Consider the following 19649-nt stretch of genomic DNA (forward strand, 5'->3'; position numbering starts at 1 on the left):
AAGTGCATGTATTGTCTATGCATGTTTAAGCATCATTTTAAAGATCAAAGGGTCCGCACAGGAGCAATCACGCATAGGCAGGCAGCTCAAAACGAGAGCTAGACAGATAGACAAACAAAACTGTTGAACAAGAAAGTGTTTCGAAATTTTACTCTCAAGTCAGGAATGAACGGGTTGAGGATAAAATGTCCTAGGAGCGAACAAGGCGATAGCGGAATAGATTTACGTAAAGTTGTTAGATTCATTAGGCAGCAGCGCGTCTTATTATCACTTCGTATAGATAGCTAGCCGAACGAAGAAAACGACGAACCATAGGACGAAATACGAATTTTATGCTATTAATTGCGAGTAGACCGATCGAGAATTTAATACTCATGGATAGGAATATTTGATATGATCTTTGACTCGTAATGTCAATTAGCACGAAGAACATCAGACGATCATTATATCAAGTACACATTAAAACTGTTGACACAAATTATTACTTGTATCCTTATGATTAGAAAAAGCTTACATATAACACCCAGGAAAGCTTGGAAAATATGCATGTATTTATATGCTCAAAGTGTTTCAGACTTTATCGCTGTATTAATAAATATTTTTTTTTCGTTTTCATAAATTAGATAAGGTTCGTCTCCTTAAGCATAGTTTCAAGGAAAATAGCACTGTTTCCATTTTATGTAATGTCCATGAATACACCTACGAAGGGCCACAGTTCAATTTGTCCTTATCTGAACAAAACTTGTGAGATCAGATACGGATTATATTTATCGCTACTAGTTTATATAATAAAACACTTAAAGTTACATCAGGTTTGTTCTCATATAAGTTGTAAATCAATCAATCAATCAATCAATCAATCAAACAAACAATTTATTTATAAATAAAGTTAAAAGTAGGATTTCGTAAAAATCTTTTCTAAATATCTGCATAAAACCAAAAAGTGTTTGAAAGCCCGTTTCGCTTTTTCATATTTCCTTACTTTCAGTGTGCAAGCACACGTTGAGCATAATTTTATTTCAAGTTTTTATAGCTTGAGGGCCCTCTACGATGTACAAAAACCAAAAGCTTATATATATTTAAGTGTTGTTTTCATAAAATTAATAAAGATTCAAAAGCTGTTAAAGGGATGGCATACAGTGCAGAGAGATGCAGCGGGCTCTGCTTACAAAAGAGCAATCGCTTAGAAAATTACAATTTTTCATTAAGGCATTCGCGAGCGATTAACAAGGTTGCAGAGATATTAACAAGTATCATAAAGCAGTGGAAAATCACATTCTATACCAAGTAAAAAGACTATAAAGCTTCATAATAGTAAAAGGATTAAAGGACCTTTCACCAACAGGCGTAGGCTTTGCGATAAATGGTTTCGTTCTGTTAGACTTAACGTCGTATGCATTGAAAACAAACTCAAAGTCATTCAATATGCTTTAGTAACGCATTCATTTATTGTAACGGTCGAGTCGATAGCCTCTGTAAAAAAGAATGGACCAACTACATCACCAATTGAGAAATAGCGCATATTGGGTTTCAATGAAAATGAGTCTCAACACTCACGAGACTCAAAACTTCATGTTTTTTTTTATGGAGTTCCACTATCCAATCAGCAATCGTTGGCGTATGTGTTGAACATGTGCAGCTTAGTATGCAAAGTGAAAACTGAAATTTATACCAACATTATAAAAAGGTATAAAGATCAACGTATGTCGGCTTTAATTATATTTTTAACATGAAGGGCAGACATTACCCTTTTCGCCTTTTCATTTTCAGATCAATCAGAATTTGCTGCAAGATCCCTTAGAATCCGCATGAGTGGCCGCAAGTAGAGAATCCCGGCTAGTACCTCAACGGCTGATTGTGGGTCCGAATCCCAACTGCGGTAGCGTTTTTAGTAAAGCCGATAGCCTTAGATGCATGCTAGTGCTTTAAACCTTTAGACTTGGAATTTATTTCACTGATTAAATTACTTATAATGATACTAATAATAAATATGTCGGGGGAAACTGGTCTAAACGAAAATTATGTGTCGGCTGTGGTTTATATCGTCCATTATCGAAATTTAAGTGTACAAAATCAGCTCAATTTGATCCATTAGATCAAGGCTGAAATTGACTACAAAAGCAGCATTTGATTATTATAAACGTTGGATGGATGTAACCTCAAAATTCATCATCCATGTGTTTCGAGATATTCTCCTAAACCTATTCAAATGTAATCGATTTCGATATTCTTTATCAGTGGGGGAACAACGGCACTTGGTTATTTTATAAGGTGCATAGGTACAACTGATCTCTCAAGGCTATTTACAAAGTAAGCCATATGTGGATGTCGTCACAGAAATAGAAGCATCGTTCCAAAAAAAAAATAAAGCATATATTGAATCTCGTGTTGATCGGAAGGAGCAATATTTCTTTATAACAGCATGGGGGATAGAACATTCTAGGTTAGAGATGCGAACGTTTTCTGAGATGTGTGTTGCTGTATGGACCAGAATTCCTTCGTAATGAAATACCATGACTGTTAGCTTATCACGCCCATTTTCTATCCCAATTATTGTTGGTAGCATTTCTAAATGATGGCTTTATTTGATTGGAACAAACTATAACGCGCCTCGTCAACTAGAGCCGCCATGAATATTCAGCTGCATCGTCGACACTAACGGTTCGCATACTCGGCCTCATGATTATTTCGGCTTCCGATATCGTAACGCTTCCACTATCCTTCACTCATAGATATTTAGCAGCACTATCCATCGGATTAAGCAGGAAAACTATAGTTTCCCTGAAAGGGCTTTTTTTTGCACAAACTTGCACCTATTCCAAGTTCCAAGGAACTAAGGCCTGTATGCTGTATTATGACAATTTATATAGTTGCTTATAGCATCAAGGTAGCGCTTTCAAATGGAGACGCCACAGTACACGCAGTAACTATTAAACATAACCTTAAAATTGATCAATCAGTTTTCAGTAAAGTACAAAAGGGTATACGATTTGCGATGTTTGATAAAACCGTACTGAGTATATAAAAGAAAAAAAAACTTTTTTCGTACTCATCACCAAAGCATGAAAGGTATATCCAGTTTGTGAAAACGTTCGCAACACCCAGAAGAAAGCTTGGGAGTGTGCTGACTGTGCTAACTACTGTCCTCGTCGCATAAATTAAGAAATCGACTTCAAAATTGAAAGTTCTTGTACGCAAAATGGTGATCACAATGGGACAAAGAACACGAGCACAATACAACATAAGCTGAGACCATTTCGGTTTTCAAAAGCCACAACAATTCCGTTTTGTGCTCTTTACTTATAAACAACGAAGAAAATTTGCAGGTATACTCTATGGTTGACCCTGCAGTATTTGTATAACGATGGAAAAACTCGGCCATGCCTACAAAAAGTTACAAATAATTTTTCCACTTTTTTGGTGTTTTCTGCCTCTTCTCTCATAAGAAAATTACTCTGCACGTTCCTCGTCGTGTGTCTAAACGTATGTCAATTTTAAAATAAATGTGGTGGAGACTACAATTTGGAGGATCCGATTTTTCTTAGACGTAGTATCAGCTGAGTGTCAAATAAAACGACTTGGAGAGTGGAATACGAGAAGCTAGGCGCGTTAATTTAAAATTAAATATCGCGGATGTTACAAAGTGGTCGATTAAATATTTATTCACAATGTCATCCATCAATATGGATATCAAATAAAGGGACTTGGAGAGTAGGAAGCGACAAGCGGAACTGTGTTGATTCGAAGTAAATATAGCAGGAGTTATGACGGTATACTTTGGATAATAATGATGGCTATAAGAGACTCGATTGCGGCCAAATATAATCTGCTTACTTGCTTCGAAGGCTTCAAAAGCTATGGCTTGCCAATCGAATATTGATTTTGGTCCCTTGGTTAATTGAATATCCGCAACTCGTTAACGATTAAAGTGTTTATTAAGAACCTGTTTTATATATGAAAAGCTTTCATATTTTTTCTTTTATGTCCTTATGGTTTCTTGTTCACACTATTTTCCGCTTTATTCATTAATGATTTATAATTAATAATGAATTTTTTTGATGAATTAATTAATGCTTTCATGGTGGTTTGTTAGCTTGCATTACTATCATTATTATTAATAAATATGAATTGAGCTTTGTGCAGGCAGGCCGAAATGAACAAGCATCCCACATTGATTGATATTTATATCAACATAAATCACTTAATTATATATTTAATTTAGTTGTTGCATAAATGCTGAGAATTGCTGCCGCTCAGTGCAAGTTGAAAAAACAATCTTACTACATAGGTAGGTAGGTAGGTAGGTAGGTAGGTAGGTAGCTGTATAATGTTAAAGCGCAGGTAAACTGCACGCATTAAACACATTCATCCGGTTATATACATATGTAGGTTCATTTCGAGATCGCTATTCGGAACATTTTAATTCTTTTGGCATGAACAAGCAAACGACCACTTGTGCGATGTAAGTATGTACGCACGTTCAAATCGTGTAAAGGAAGGATATGTAAAGGTTGTTGTGTTATTATATTAATTGATGTATTTATGTAATGTACATAACATAACATAGCCTATACATATGTACATGCATGCATAAATGTGTAATAAAACAAGCACGTACTTATAGCTTACCTCTACGCAGTAAAGGTGCGCGTTAATTGGCCTTTTCTTTACCATTTGATCGTTCAATCATTTATTTATAATGAATGCACTTTTATTTTTCTCTATCTATCTCCCTCTATCTCTCTCTATCTCTATCTCTCTCTATCTCTCTCCCTATCTATCTATCTCTATCTGTAGAGAAAGCCTCTCATAAGGTTGTGTATTAAGCATATTTATAGCTGTTTGCATAAAATATTTCATTTAAACACTAATTGACTTTTAGTTTCATATAAATTGATCGAGGACTTCAATGTTAGGTGTAAATTAAGTTAAGCGTTACATGGTGTAACCCATTTTGATGAGACAACGTTTGCTAATAAACTTCATATTAAACGTTTATGAGATAATAACTTTCAATTGCTTACCGTCTCCTTATGCATACATACATGCATGCATATATACTTATGTAAGTATCTTTGACATATACTTATTGGTTGTTTTTGCATCATTTTCCTTAACTAATGTACAAAGCCATCCAATGCTATTTTCTACTATGCTTGCTTGATTACATCACTCCTTATGGCTATTATTGGTTTCGATTGTTTGTCTAATCGATTCAAGCTCAGTTGATTTACATAAAATCAATTAACTTGTCTAGTAAATCCCTTCTAGGTTATTTAACGTACACAAAAACAAGATAAATTTTAGCTGATTTTCTCTGCTGAATTGCTCTTCGGGCCTTTAAAGTGTAGATAAGAAGTAACTTCTAGTCCGTCTTTTCTCTGAAGTTCGTGTACGAAAATTTTTTTTTTAACAAAAAACGAAAATTTTGCAAATCGTAGAACATCCTATAGCGCAAAAATTCCGAACTATGTTATACTCATATGATTATTATTCATTTTTTCACTTCTTCAATACTTCGATACGAAAGGAGGCTTACATTAAGGAAGAAACCGCTGCATAACAGCGTAAACAAAACAAGCTTCTTTTGAGAATTCTTTTTAGGAACGAGCCAATAGCGACAGATTCAAAACATTCGAAGAAACTATTAACCCTACACTAACGCATTTAAAAAAAAAATATATAAAATTATTTTCGAAAGATATCAAAGAAGTAGCTACACCCAGATTCAATGTCGCGAGATATCTTTAAATTAACCCGCTCTCCAGACAATTTTGAAATTTGAAAATTTCATATTCTTGTGATCGGAGAGCATTTGAATGAAAAATTTCCATTTTCTCGCCAAAGCAAAGGCAATCTTTTGTTAATAAGATAGGTAAAAACAGTATAATGGGCCACGGTGTTCCATTCAATATCGCAGACCATTCTATTATCTAGTTCTTCATATAATGATTATGCAAAATAAGACGTCACATGGCAAGTGGTCGAAAAAGTGGTCCGACTCGAATCGTTTTCAAAAGCGTGTATGCTTGCGTTAAATCAGGTCGAAGAAGCAAAACGCTAAAAAATAATGAGCAGTACGCTAAACACAAAAAAAGATAAAAAGGACAAACAAGCTCACATCATACATACATGAAAAGCGGGATTATCTCAAGTCCTTCTAGATATTGCATACACGCGCTAGAACTTAATATAGCCTTTTACCGCAGGATGTATAAACAGCTTAGGTTAATTAATCGAAAATCCACTATATATTCCTTTCGAGAATGTTCCTTGAAAGATGTCATATAAAAGTGACGAGAAAAGGGTGAAGATTGTAAAAATATTTGCATGATCTCCTTTGCTGTTTTTTAAATGCGTTCGTTACAATCATAGCGTTTTATTGCAAAGCATTTGCTATCTTCTTTTTTTTTCATTCGCCAACAATCCCCGTATGGTGTTCAAATGTTTTTCCTTTCTCCCTTTGCTCGAGAATTTCATGCCGGAGACAGAAAAGCATGTTTTACCCTTTACGTGTTTCGAAATGGAAGCGAAAACGGTTTGGCTGTAGCCAAACTTAACTTCTTAGCAGAAGCCTTGAAAGATCTTAAATCGTCATCAATCACAAGTCCGCTCAAAGATCTTAAGTTACAAAAGATATATTTATATCCTAGAGCACTTGTGGTACAGGGTATGCAAAGTTCGTGCGAACATATGTAACACGCCGAAGGGCTTAAGATAGTCCCACTTTTTCTTATACTAACTGATTCAGAAACATTCCTTGAAGCGATGTAAGCCCTTTTGCTTGTCCGTCCTTCCGTATGATGTCCACTCATTTGTGTTTTGTTTTCAAGCTACAGATCACAAGACATTTTAGAGACATTTGGATGTACTTTGACTCAAGAACGAACTATTGAAAATGGTTTGGATCAGTACACTTTTTCGACATCTCTCCATACAACGCTGCAGTCAAAAAAAGTGGTTATATGGAAAAAAAATTGCAATTTTTAAGACTTTCCGACAAAAACGGCTAAGCCACAGTATTTCGGCATTGTAAATTGGTGTGAAAACTTTGGACCAGTTGAAGCAATTTTTTTGAAGCCGCTCTTATATAACCCTTTCTACGAAAACGGAATCTTTATGTGGTAAAAAGGTAAAATTTTTAATATGTCATCGTTCATAATACTAAATTGACAAGGAAATCAAACTTATCGAATTTGAATCACGTAAGTCAATGTTTGAATACCAATGTTTGAATTCTTAGAAGAAGTGAACCCTTATGTGCAAGAAAGGCGGCTTTATAATGAAAATTTGCTCAAGATAGTAATTTGACGTAAAAATTAAGCGGACAAAATTTGATCTACACGGGACCCAATTCTATATAATATTTCCATTAAATAGTAAGACCTGCAGAGAAAGATTTCAATTTTATAATTTTATGATGAAAATTGGTTCATAATAGCAAATTATCAGAAAAAATTAACACCGGGGAATTTGGACCAGATAGGTATATTTTTTATATCCCAGCATATATAAGAGTTATCATGAGAAGCAAGCTCTTAAATGAAAGGAAAGCATAATTTCTAATTTTCCATGGCCGAAATTGAAAAATAGTAGAGCTTTTGGAAAATAAATGAAGCTTGCAAAATTTGAATCAAGCCATATGATGTTTCGGACACCCTCCAATATGCGGGCTTTCAAGCAATGTGTGTCTTTGCATGAAAATAGTGAATAAATCTACTAGGCGAAAGGCATTTCATGATCAGTCTTGCCCGACAATGATGTTCTTACTTGTTGTCTTTGGAAATGTTTATAAGCGAATATCAATAAATATATCGTAACGACATCTGAAAGGATACTGAAGGAGAAGTTAGACGTCACCAACTGCCCAGCTGATATTCATTTGACCCAGGCACTGTTTACTGAGGAAGAGTTTCTCCCATGTAATGATTTTTGCTCCACATATTCTAAAGGGTTTAAAGCATCCGTTAAGCTATTAAGAACAAACTTTTTTCTCCTGAAAAATTGCCAATGGTTTAGCTCCTTAAGGCAAGAATAATTTTATATAAACGGTGATGATTAGAATTCGAACATTGCGAATAATAAGTAAACTGAAAAAAATGCATTTAGCATAATTAGATCGAATGAATATTTATCCGCTTACAGTGCTTCTTCGATTTGATTTAGAATAGTTTGGGATGAAACTGGCTAAATGTTCAGCGAAACATTGCATATTTTTGGTTTCATTTCCGAAGCAAATATTGAAGTTTCTTCGATAATTTATTTATGTATAAGTGTTTTTGTTCTCTTCATTCATGTGTGATCTTGCGTTTTATTAATCCGTGTTATTCCGAAATTTGTTCGCATTTCATTCAAGAACTTCTACTGACTATTTGGCTTATAGAGATCCATAAGGCAGGTCAGCTGCAACTGCGCCCATATACACTGTAAAGTCTTGGGTAAATCTTACTGTATTTCCTATAAAATTACACTCACATAACCGGAAACCTCAAATACTTTTTTTGCCTACAGATTAAATCCCGATGGCAAGAACACTTTTTCCGAGAACAAGCGGTAAAATTAATACAAATATAAAATCCCTCATAATACCATTTAAAATATCTCTACTGTCGACCGCTTGATACATGGATTTTTACTTTTCCTTTCAAGGTGAGTTTCGGAGTTTACCTTCCCAACTTCATGGGGCAATAATGGTTTCCATCAAAAGCAGTGCTAAAACGCAATGTATGGAAGACCATAAAGATTCGTCCCTCATAGTCCCCAATAAACACTTCATTTCTTACACTTTTGTGTGTCTTATAACCGCGCATGATTTCGTTGATCAATTCGAATTTTTTCACAAGACCCATTTACTTATTGAAACGTCTATCGTACGCTACGGACAAACGATAAATTCTAAAATAACATACAAACGCGTTGCAACAAACGACAAGTCGCCTATTATAACCTAAAAAGAGGCGAATTTATGAAAAATTACTGCAATCTATGATTTGTTCAATGTTTCATTTAACTTCAACACCATTTGATGCTTGTGACGCTGAAATAATTTACTTTTCATACGACATTAAGCAATGAACAATTTTTACTTACTTTTCTTAAAATAATTGGTTCGTCGGTATTAATAGCAAATTGTCAGTTGTACTGTCAGTTTCTGGCTCTTTAATAAACTACCACAAATCCATATTTTTATGGTAAATATACGCTGTGAAATATGTCATTGTGAACTTCGTTTCTTTTGTTAGTAAAATGAGGGGAATTTATGAGAAAATTTGCATAAGATGTGATATCGTCAAAATCTAATATATTAAGTTGAGCATCATTTGGTTTTTGCGGCAAAAGGCTCTGTTGCTTTTCTTGGGGCATTAGTAATTCATCTTAACATAATGAGCTCACAAAGGTTGGGATGACTTTATCGACTACACGCACATACTTCAGTTAATTTTAATGTGTAGCGTCGTTCAAGAAATAAGATGAATTTTTATTCGCGCCTCCCGTTGTTATCTTTATATCACTGACTTGTATCACTTTATTAGGTTTACATGATTTTATGACCATCATTAATATCTGACAGAAGTTTTATGTTATTTCATGTGTTAACTTATAACTAAGAGTATCTTTCGTGGTGTACTCTTCTAAGCAGACAGTGAACTCTGTTCAATGATTTCTATTAACTTAAAAGTTGCATTTTATGTGAAACTGTCCCATACCTTAAATATGCATTAAATTCACGTTTATATCTCTGAATTAGCCGGCTGATCGTGGAGGGAAACATTTAACTGGGTTGAATCAATTTGACCGCCCGTAGATGCCTAATGATGGATTTTCTTGCGATGAACGGATTGTTTAGCGGAGCTTAAAAGAATAAATTCCAATTTATGGAGAATCAATTTATTGTCACACTGTCCTTGTGCGAGAATTTTTATCGATATATTGTGTTTAATTTTAGGAATCACATGATCTCAAACGATATCTTAGTGCTTCAGTAGTGCGCAATTTGTACCGACACTTTAAAAAAGGCCCCATCAACATTTGTCAAACTTTTATATAAAGCTTAGTAACATGTATGAAGGAAGAAGAGAGCAGAAGAAAATCGATAAAGTGATATGAACGGCGAGCGGATCTGGATTAACTTTGCCAGACGGCGAGCCTTTAATCGATTTTAATGCAAGTCCACCCTATTCCATCCATCATTTATCAATCTCTCTTCCTTTCTCTTTCTCTTTCTCTTTCTTTTAGCAGAGCCTCAAAAAAGAAGAGGACCAAAGCTTTAATAAGATAATTGTCAAAAGTGTTAACCTTTTGAAATGCCTGTCATTGCAGCAAATGGAAGGATGGATGGACAAGTTTAGATAAGTTTTACAAATACATTTTGGGGAATCTTCGAAAAGAATGTCACTTCGTTTTTAATACATTCTTCAATACTTTATCGAATTCTGGCCATGTGATCAAGACAATTTTTGTATTCGCTTCTAATACAAATCTTAAATGTTAGTATACTTCAAGCCCTTGGTATATATTTGCGCTCTTACGCATTCAGTTAGATGTAATTTTAAAAATGTTATAAAATGCCGTAATCGGCGGTCACTCACCTTCTAATAATTTTATTCAAGCGTTCTGAGCGCATCGATTTTACGTGAAATCTCTATTAGTGTCTCTATGCTTTAACATATCATAATTAAGTTTAAGTATTAGATTTGACTCCGATTTTTTCACTTTCTATAATTTAACTTTATTTATTTATTTTTTTTTTTTTTTTAATTTTTCCAAAATTTTAATTTCTTATTTTATCTTCGCTGTCTCGAAAAAATTATTTTTTTCAAGCAATTTTTCGAATCGCAAGTGTTCGCAAAGTGTATAACTATCGGGAAACCTTATGACGGAAGCAGAGACACACCTATGTTAAAAAACAACAACAAAAAATATATATATATGCGATTTGAATCAATCTGAGAACGGATCAGAATTTGATTTAGATCAGTAAATAAATAGATAAATAAATATAAGAAAATATAAGACGATTGAAAAAATCGTATACGCTAACTAAAATTAAAGGGTTTTGTACGTTTTAGAACAATTTGGCAAATACTTTTTTTGCGATCAACCAGAGATATTAGTATTCAATAGTACAATTTATGGTTTGTAGTTTGTTTGTTTTCCTTTTCTATTAACATAAATAATAATGTTTATATGTCCCGTTGTGTATTATGAAAAAAAATAAATAAAAATAAAAAAACAACAACAACAACAACTAATAATTGAATTCATTCATTTATATGGGGGAATGCATTTTCAACTCGTCGTTGTATCTCGATTACTAAAAAGCAAAACAACATAATCTGAATGCTAATCAAAGTCCTGTCAACACTTGCATATCAACCACTGCGCGATAGTAGCAACAACAAACGGCAAGATTAAAGCAAACAATGCCATCAATTCCCAGTGTCTTAAACACTCACGTTCGCAAACAGCATAGACAGACACAAGTGGATCGAAGACGCGTTTGCCATAATATTCACTGACTGCTATTCACTGACAAATCACCGACATTTTCCTTTTCTTTTTTTTTTCTCTATTTTCTATTTTTATTTTTTATTCATTTGATTCGGTTGGGGAAGAGCAGCCTTTTTTTTTTTAGTCGCGATTATTTGATGTTTGACATTGGCGTTATGTTTCGCCATTTATTTAACCTGTTAAGAATTTTTAAACGTGTCTTTTCAGTTAAGCCTGAATAATAGCTACGTTTGATTGCTGGACCAGAGCTGGAGGCCCGTCTACCGGTTTCAAAGACTAAACAACAACTGACACAACATGAATTGTCTTACTGATATCAAAGTTTCATACAGCAAGGATTTCTGCAACATAACAGACAGATACACACATATGTATAATACCTCTACTTCCTCTACGTTATGCTCGCAAACGTTATCCCTTCTATAACAGTCAGGCAAATGTTATTAAAAGCAGTACGGTTTTCAAATAATTATACTATAATAGCGTAAGCAATTCATTCCTTGATTTTTATTTATGTTATGAAAATTGTAAAAAATAAGAAAAATTTGTTTTGCAATTTTTGCATATCTTTTGCGACCATCTTTGCAAAGATTTTAACAAAATATCACTTACTTTCTATACAAAATATGTGATGTGCTGTGATAGCTTTTCCTTGTACATGCGCTTTTTCGCAGTCACTTTACTTTGCTCTCTTACTATTCTCTTAGAGACGATAATTTATATTATAACTTAAACAACTTGTTGTTATTTTAACAATTTCTCTCTATAATGTTTTGTGTATAAAAAAACAATATACATATATATATATATATACATATATATATATATATATATTTATATTAGATATTAATTTTGGTTTGCGTTAAAAATACCTCTCGTGTGACAGTAATATTTAACATAAATCGTCATAGAAAAGGCCGTTAACCCATTAAAAGATAAATTTTGCATAAATATGCTATTTATTCACCGTTAATGGTGCATTACGAGACCAAAGGTACATTTTATGGTCGAATTTTGTCTCCATTAACGCCCGGTCGTTAGCAGGCTACCGCGTTAAGTAAATACCATAGCCTCTTCAAGCTGTTAAGCATTGCGGACCACATCAAAAGGAAATACAAAAATAGCTATCCATACATCTTGGTTCTTAACCACTTTAAAAATAATTGCTTATAGGACTGAGTTTTAATCTTTTAAATGGATCTTATAAATATTTGGGATCAATAACTCTTACATATTGGGTCGGGTAAAAAGATTTTGCGATCTTTTCCGCATGATGGTCTTAATGCCTACATATCGGACAACACTCACCTGATTGTCCCAAACGAACATGTGCTTAAAAGATGACATTTCCGGTTACATTTTTGGTCCAGATAGCTTTCTAATTCTTTGCTCGTCTAAAAAGTTATATTGATTTGAAAATGATTGAGATAACTATGAATATAAATACGCTATGTGATGCCTTTTTATTAGAAAAAAGTTGAAAACGTTGCAAAAAAGGAAAGAAAATACGAGGTGTACAGTAAGAACGCAGGAGTGATTTCCTCGATTCCGTTTCCGAAATTTTGATGTCAAAAATGCATCTCGCTCCGGTCGATAATATTTGGCCAGGAATAGCGGAGGCACTAAGCGTCAACTATATCACAGTTTGAAATCATTTGAGAAGAGCGGACTGCAAAAAGGAGTTCGAAACCCCGGAAAGAAACGCAATGCCAACAACTTACTTTACAATACATTTGTCAAAACTTTAGCCTTCTTTGCGATACTTTCTTTGCTTTTTCTGACCAATCAAAGTGCATCACGACCACTCTTAAACTGCATTTCTAAAATTGACTACAAAAACATATATCTAGACATGCAGCAACATTTATCAAAAGTCTGATAAGCAGGGAATGATAAGCTTACTTTATTCGACTCAGGTAAGCGCGATATCGGTTTTGAAATGATTTTTGATTTCACGTCATGTATGGTCTCTGCATTTCTAGCCATTAAATGTACGCCGAAGTTGACTTAAACATATTATAGATTAGATTCAGATCGCTTGTTATAAGTTGAAATCAGACTGATGAGGTTAATGGATGCGCGAATTTTCGCAGCAAAGTTTGATAACTAATTTCCGACACATAGTTTCTTTCGTCAGCGACATTCTCTCCGCTTATAGGTGGTCAGTTTGCTTCGCATACGTGAAAAGTGGCGATAATTCTTGAAATATCAAAACAAATTTCAACCCACTGTCAATATACGGAACTAACTATTTTTGGCACACGCGCGAACGCGAAATAGCACCGTGACATTAAGAAACACGCTACGATGCAATGTAAAAATCGATAGACCTTTTAAATTATGAGTTTATTTTTATCAGTTGCGGTATAAATTAGTGCGCGTGCATATAACACCCAGAAGGTCTTCACACAGATCCACCGATCGAGACGTAATCACTTTGTGAATCGTTCTAAGCTTATCCGTCCGCCTGTCCACTTTGGTTTATTTTGAAAAGTCGTGTTGTAAAGAACTGCATTAAGCGAAGTGGCGTAGGGTATTAAACAGAAGGCTACTATCATAATTTTACTTGTTTAATGTACAGGCGTTCGCTTATTTTATTTATGTAGTTTTAAATACTTTTGGCAGAAAATGACGCTAATATTTTTTATTCTTTTTTGAGCATATGCCGCGACATTGCATTGCATATGACGAATCGAAGATCGTTTCAGCGTAAGAGAGCACGTTTTTAAAATATGTCAAGTTAATTGAAATGTAGCTTACACGTTTTTTTTAAGATAAGATAGACCATACAGGCAATAAGCGTTGAATTACTGAAAAGAAAGCTCGGTAAATACCATTCTCATCGGAAAAGCTTATGCCAAACTTGTGGCAAATTTCGTTTCAACATGAACTGTCCTCTCAAATTTTCACTTGCAAGACTAGATTCGAATGCATCAAAGATCAAAGATGTAAAAAGTTTAATGTATGTGCGGTTCATTAAGTGAACTTTGATTTCATACTGCAGCCAAATAATTATGATGTATGCCAACTTCTTCAGATAAGTCGCGTACACTTGATGGCAAAAACTTTCACATTTCTACAAACGTTCGTATATCATTATTTAGTGGAATTTGGCAAAGATTAAAACATTGGTATCTTACAACTCATACAGAAGTCATTAGCATGCCGGCCGCTGTCTTAAATGTATCTGACACTTAGAGAAGATACCACACCTTTTTCAACTTTTGTGTAAATTTATGCAAATAATTTCTTTTCCTGTCTATTGTCATAGAGTGCAATAATTTGGTTATGTAGTATCAAATGCTTGAAAATACACTCACCGGATAGCGTGGATTATGATACACTTTCATTATATCTTAAATGCAGTCTTATATATAAACAAGGAGAAATATTGTATTTAGGCAAGGCCGATTATTAAATACCCTACGTCATTTCGCCTAATACAATTCTTTGTTTATTTTCGTGACAAAAATGGGCCAAGATTTATTTTATTTATTTATTCCACTGATACAAGAAACTCAACTAAATCAAATTGACAGTCGAGTTCAATTGACTCTTAAAGTAAATATTAAATTAAACTAATATTAAAATTAAACATCGATTCCAGTTATATGTATACTTATATCAGAGTGAACTGATGTGGTCCAAATGTACGAAGATTTTATACAAGATCTTAAGGATTCTTTAACTGTTTCCGTCACAAAGTATCTATAGTTAGGCTAGTTTGTCATATAAAGGCTTACTGGTCGTAAGAAGGCGACATATTATAACTCACGAATTTTTCCTCTAAAATATTAAAAGTTTGACTGTTTTGCTGTAGAAAGACTTCTCCTTTAAATCTATTTGGGAGGAAATTAAAAAAGTTTTAGTATTCTATTCAAATTTTTCACATGCACTTACTATTTCGAAATACACTCAATGATTTTGTCGCGTGATATTAAAAATAAAAAATTTTTTTGTACAACACACATCGCAAAAGTGATCCGAACCAGTTCATTTTGAACAGCATTCGTCTTTCGGCAAAAAAAATATCAGCGTATCGAACTTCGTTGAAATATCTTAAAAATTGCAGCTTGTATGTTGCACCGTTGGGACGAATGGATCGAATCAGAAAATGATTATGAGGAGAAGATGAGTGTATGTTAAGCCGTCAATAATGAAAAGATAACGACATTCACATAAAGAAGCTGTAGCCCAAGCCATTGAATATAACGCAATAAAAAGCAACTAAGAAAATTATATTCGGTTGTAACCGAATCTTTTATGCCCCTCACCGTTATCCCCAAAAAGGACAAAAACAGGAAAAGAACTATATTTTCATCTTCCGTAATATGGAACAGACGCAGCTAATTTTTTCTATTTTCAAAATAAAAGTTTTTGTCATATAGGCGTGTGGACGTGTTGGACGTGTCCTGTGAAAAGTTTCAGTCATATTTAGGTCCATTCCAAATTTGAAACATTCCAAGAATTTGGTTTTTGAAGATTATTTCCCTCCCTTTTAAAGGTATTGAAAAAAAATTAAATTTTAATACATTATAATAGGCGTGGTTAGCGTAGTTTATAGAATACGTGTTAAAATTTTTGCAGATTTGTTTGCTACAGTCTATGAGTAATGAACGAAAAACGAGCGAGAGCGGTGTGGGCATGTCCTTCGAACGATATGGTCCATTTTCAATACCAATCTGCGTGCATGAATTTCCAGTGTTTGCGACAAATTTGAAGTCGATAGCTTTGTTGCGGTCACGAGAATATTTACAACAGTCGGAAAGACGGACATGCTTACATCAATTTAGAATTTGATGCTGATAGAGTATATATGTATGTACATTATGGGGTCTCTAAAGATTCGTTCTGAGCGTTTCAAACGGTTTGAAAAAATGAATATACCCAACATTCTTCGGGGATGGGTATAATAAATTCGTGATTAAAGCCACGTTTTTATATTCTTTTGGCAAATATTTTGCATTTGAAAATTTCTCGATTTTTATTAATAACTTGTTCTCGTATTTCGATCTAATTAAACTTGTGTTCTGATAAGAAGTTCAAAAATCGACACAAATTTTACACATCATTTACTTAAAATTCGCTTTGATACATGAACACTTTACCAACCACTAAGGCAGGCATGATGCTGGATGCGAAGAGCATCCATACTTATTATTAAAGTAATAGTAGTAGGGTATCATAGGTACGATTATGGCTTTTCCTTTGTAATCAAGGAAAATTTATACATGGTGGGTGTCTGTGTATGTGTGTATGTGTGTGTGTGTGTGAAAAATCTGCCTATCGCCAAATCTTTTATCGAATGCGGGTTTTCTTTGCATTATTATTGAAAGCCATAATTTAAAGAAAATAATATACTTTTTTTTCTTTAACAAAAAAGCCCCTCGGCTTTTTGAATGTAATTAATTCAAATTTAACAAAATGTTGTGTTATATGAAACATTGATTTGTTTTATTGTATTGCACATACTATTTATTGATTAAAATCTTTTTATTATACTCACTCGCAATCTAATTTATACGTATTTGCATTTGAAAATAAAAATCAAATCATCTCGCCATGACTAGCGGGTAGAAGTCAAATTCAACTTGGGCGATATCTTGTAATCGCCGCCATTAGATTGTATGCCAGATTTGATTGCTTAGATACAATGCAGGCATATTTGCACGATGTAATGTTTCGAGTATGAAGGATGCCTGACAAATGCTGGCGCAGAGATGGAAGGTTTTTTTAATTCTCACATTTTTTTAATATGATAACTAATTAACAACAATAATAAGTCATTGCGGCATTCGTAAGCTGCCAGAATTTATGGACTCCAGGTGAACGAATAGGGATGGGAGGAGGCGCTCAAACCACACTGTCCAGGCTCCAGCTAAGTCATCCTTGGTTTCGTAATATGAATTATTTGAAAAATTCACCATACAAGCTAGATTCAGGTTATGTTTTCTACTGTTTCTAAATATTTAAAATATTTTTACTCTCGATTATTATTATTATACCCATCATAATGATGAGGGATATGTTCATTTTGTGAAAACGTTTGCAACGCCCAGTAAGAGTGCATCAGTGATTCCACAAAGCACATATATTATCGGCCAGCATCAAATCCTAAATCGATTTAAGCATGTCCATCTGTCCGTCTGACTATCTGTCCGTCTGTATGATGTCTCTTGTAAACATTCTCTTGGGCGCAAAAATGAACTTTGAATAAGGACAGAAACAATGCAAATTGTTGCCCGTTGGTCCCCGTTGGTTGAAATTGGGCCAAATCGGTTGAAAGACACGCTCACAGCATCACGTAAACTAATCTTTCAAATGGAATGACAAATTGGTTTTTCGCTCATTACTCATAAAATATAGCAAATAAATTGGGCGATGCACTGGTATTTGTGCCTAAAAATGGAAAGAATTTTCCAATATTATAGCGTATTAAGCTACAAAAACCCCATAAATTCTTGGCCAGTTTGAAATCTTGAATGCATCTAAACATGTCCATCTGTCTGTTTGCGCAATTTTGTAGTATTTGTTGTAAACATTCTCCCATTAGTGAAAATGAATGTATCGCTTAAAAATTTGAAAAAGGATTTGGAATTGACCTAAACTTTTCAAAGGTCGCACCTACAACGCCTATATGCCTCTGAGACAAAAACTTTTAGTTTGTATATAGAAGTAATCAAGTGCGCCCACTCCATATTATAGAGAATGAGAATTTTGTTCTTTTACTTCATTTGCGTTTTTTTTGGGGGTAGACGGTAATGGGTATAAAGGATTCGGTTTCGACCGAATTTTTCTTACTTGGTTTTGTTCTTTTCATCAAATTAGAAATTTATAGCGGATATATATGAGTATTTTGTGCACCTTAAGGTAAATCACTGAAGAGACGGACTGAATGAATTGAAGAAGCTCTGGAAGAAAGGGAGTTTATAATAAAGGACATTATATTTATTTATTTATTTTTTTTTTTTTTTGGACCCTTTAACCCTGGTTCTCTGAATTTAAGGTCACAGTGTTTATGGATGACGAATTTTATTAGTCAACATAGTCAGGCATGAAATTTAAAAATCTAACAATTAAGCTCGCAATTGCCTCAATTGTTATCCATAGCAGAATCAACAGAAAGTTGGGGAATAAAAATGGTATAAATCGGTTGAGTTAGAGTAATAAAACGTTTGGAAAATTTTTCTTCCTATAAGGCTACATATTAAAGTTGATTTCAAATATTTGTAGGGGATGCTATAAATATTTAACTATTGACCACATTCAGCTGCATTTTAAGCTTTGTTTTCCATTTTATTTTTCGAGTGAATTTTAATTTCTTATGGTTAAAAATAAGTTGTAAAGAAAATAAAGGTTGAACATGTCAAAAAGAAAAGAAGCTAAGGCATAAGAAGGCTAACATCAATCAATTTTATTTTATGTAAATAAACACACACAAACGTATAAATGCATAGAAAATAGAAATTTACATCAATGTAAGTATAAACATATACTTACATATATATATATATATATACATATATATTATTGTTTTTCTCATTTAATGATTGCTAATCTGATAAATAGGGGAAAAAGATGCAAACAAAACAAGGTACAAAAGGAAATTTATTAAGAAAAAGTTATAAAAATTTACAAGTTGTTGAGTTACTGTTGTTGATAATTATAAAAAAGAAAAACAAAAAAATTGGGGAAAAATTAAAAAACAAAACATAAAAACCACTTATATAGCTTAACTAGAAAACGAGAAGAAGAAGAAGAAGAAAAAAAAAAAAAAAAAAAAGAACGAAACTTCTCACATAATAGTCAATCAAAAGTATAGTTTACACGGGCAAGGATTCGTGCAACCAAACCGAACCGCCACCCTCAGCAAAATCAGCAGCAGTGTGATCACGGCCGCGTAAAATCCATTTAGTAGTTAGGAGACCTTCAACACCCACTGGACCGCGAGCATGAATGCGAGCCGTCGAAATGCCAACCTCCGCACCCAAACCGAAACGGAATCCATCAGCGAACCGCGAACTGGCATTATGGAAAACGCAAGCACTATCAACCGATTTAAGGAAATGCTGAGCAGCAGTGTCTATTAAACGTGAAAATAAAGAACGGAATTATAATTGTATAACCAATTAATCGCA

At 33.8% G+C, this 19649-nt stretch overlaps 1 protein-coding gene and 1 long non-coding RNA gene across 2 annotated transcripts in view; both read right to left on the reverse strand.

Annotated features, from left to right (window-relative positions):
• Positions 1 to 10830: 10830 nt before the first annotated feature.
• On the reverse strand, positions 10831 to 12015 carry LOC119632383. Its single transcript, XR_005246780.1, has 2 exons — positions 11457 to 12015; positions 10831 to 10894 (listed from the first exon to the last, which is right to left on the reverse strand). It is a non-coding gene; the product is annotated as an uncharacterized LOC119632383 (long non-coding RNA).
• Positions 12016 to 19077: 7062 nt separating this feature from the next.
• The window catches only part of LOC119632527 (delta-1-pyrroline-5-carboxylate synthase), a 47139-nt gene continuing 46567 nt past the window's right edge, over positions 19078 to 19649 (reverse strand). The window contains exon 12 of the mRNA XM_038025464.1: positions 19078 to 19594. Coding sequence (XP_037881392.1) covers positions 19335 to 19594 — 260 coding nt within the window. The 3' untranslated portion in view covers positions 19078 to 19334. The remainder of the gene's footprint in view (positions 19595 to 19649) is intronic.

This window comes from Glossina fuscipes, unplaced genomic scaffold, assembly GCF_014805625.2.
Source record: "Glossina fuscipes isolate IAEA_lab_2018 unplaced genomic scaffold, Yale_Gfus_2 1, whole genome shotgun sequence".
Classification (NCBI taxonomy): domain Eukaryota; kingdom Metazoa; phylum Arthropoda; class Insecta; order Diptera; family Glossinidae; genus Glossina; species Glossina fuscipes.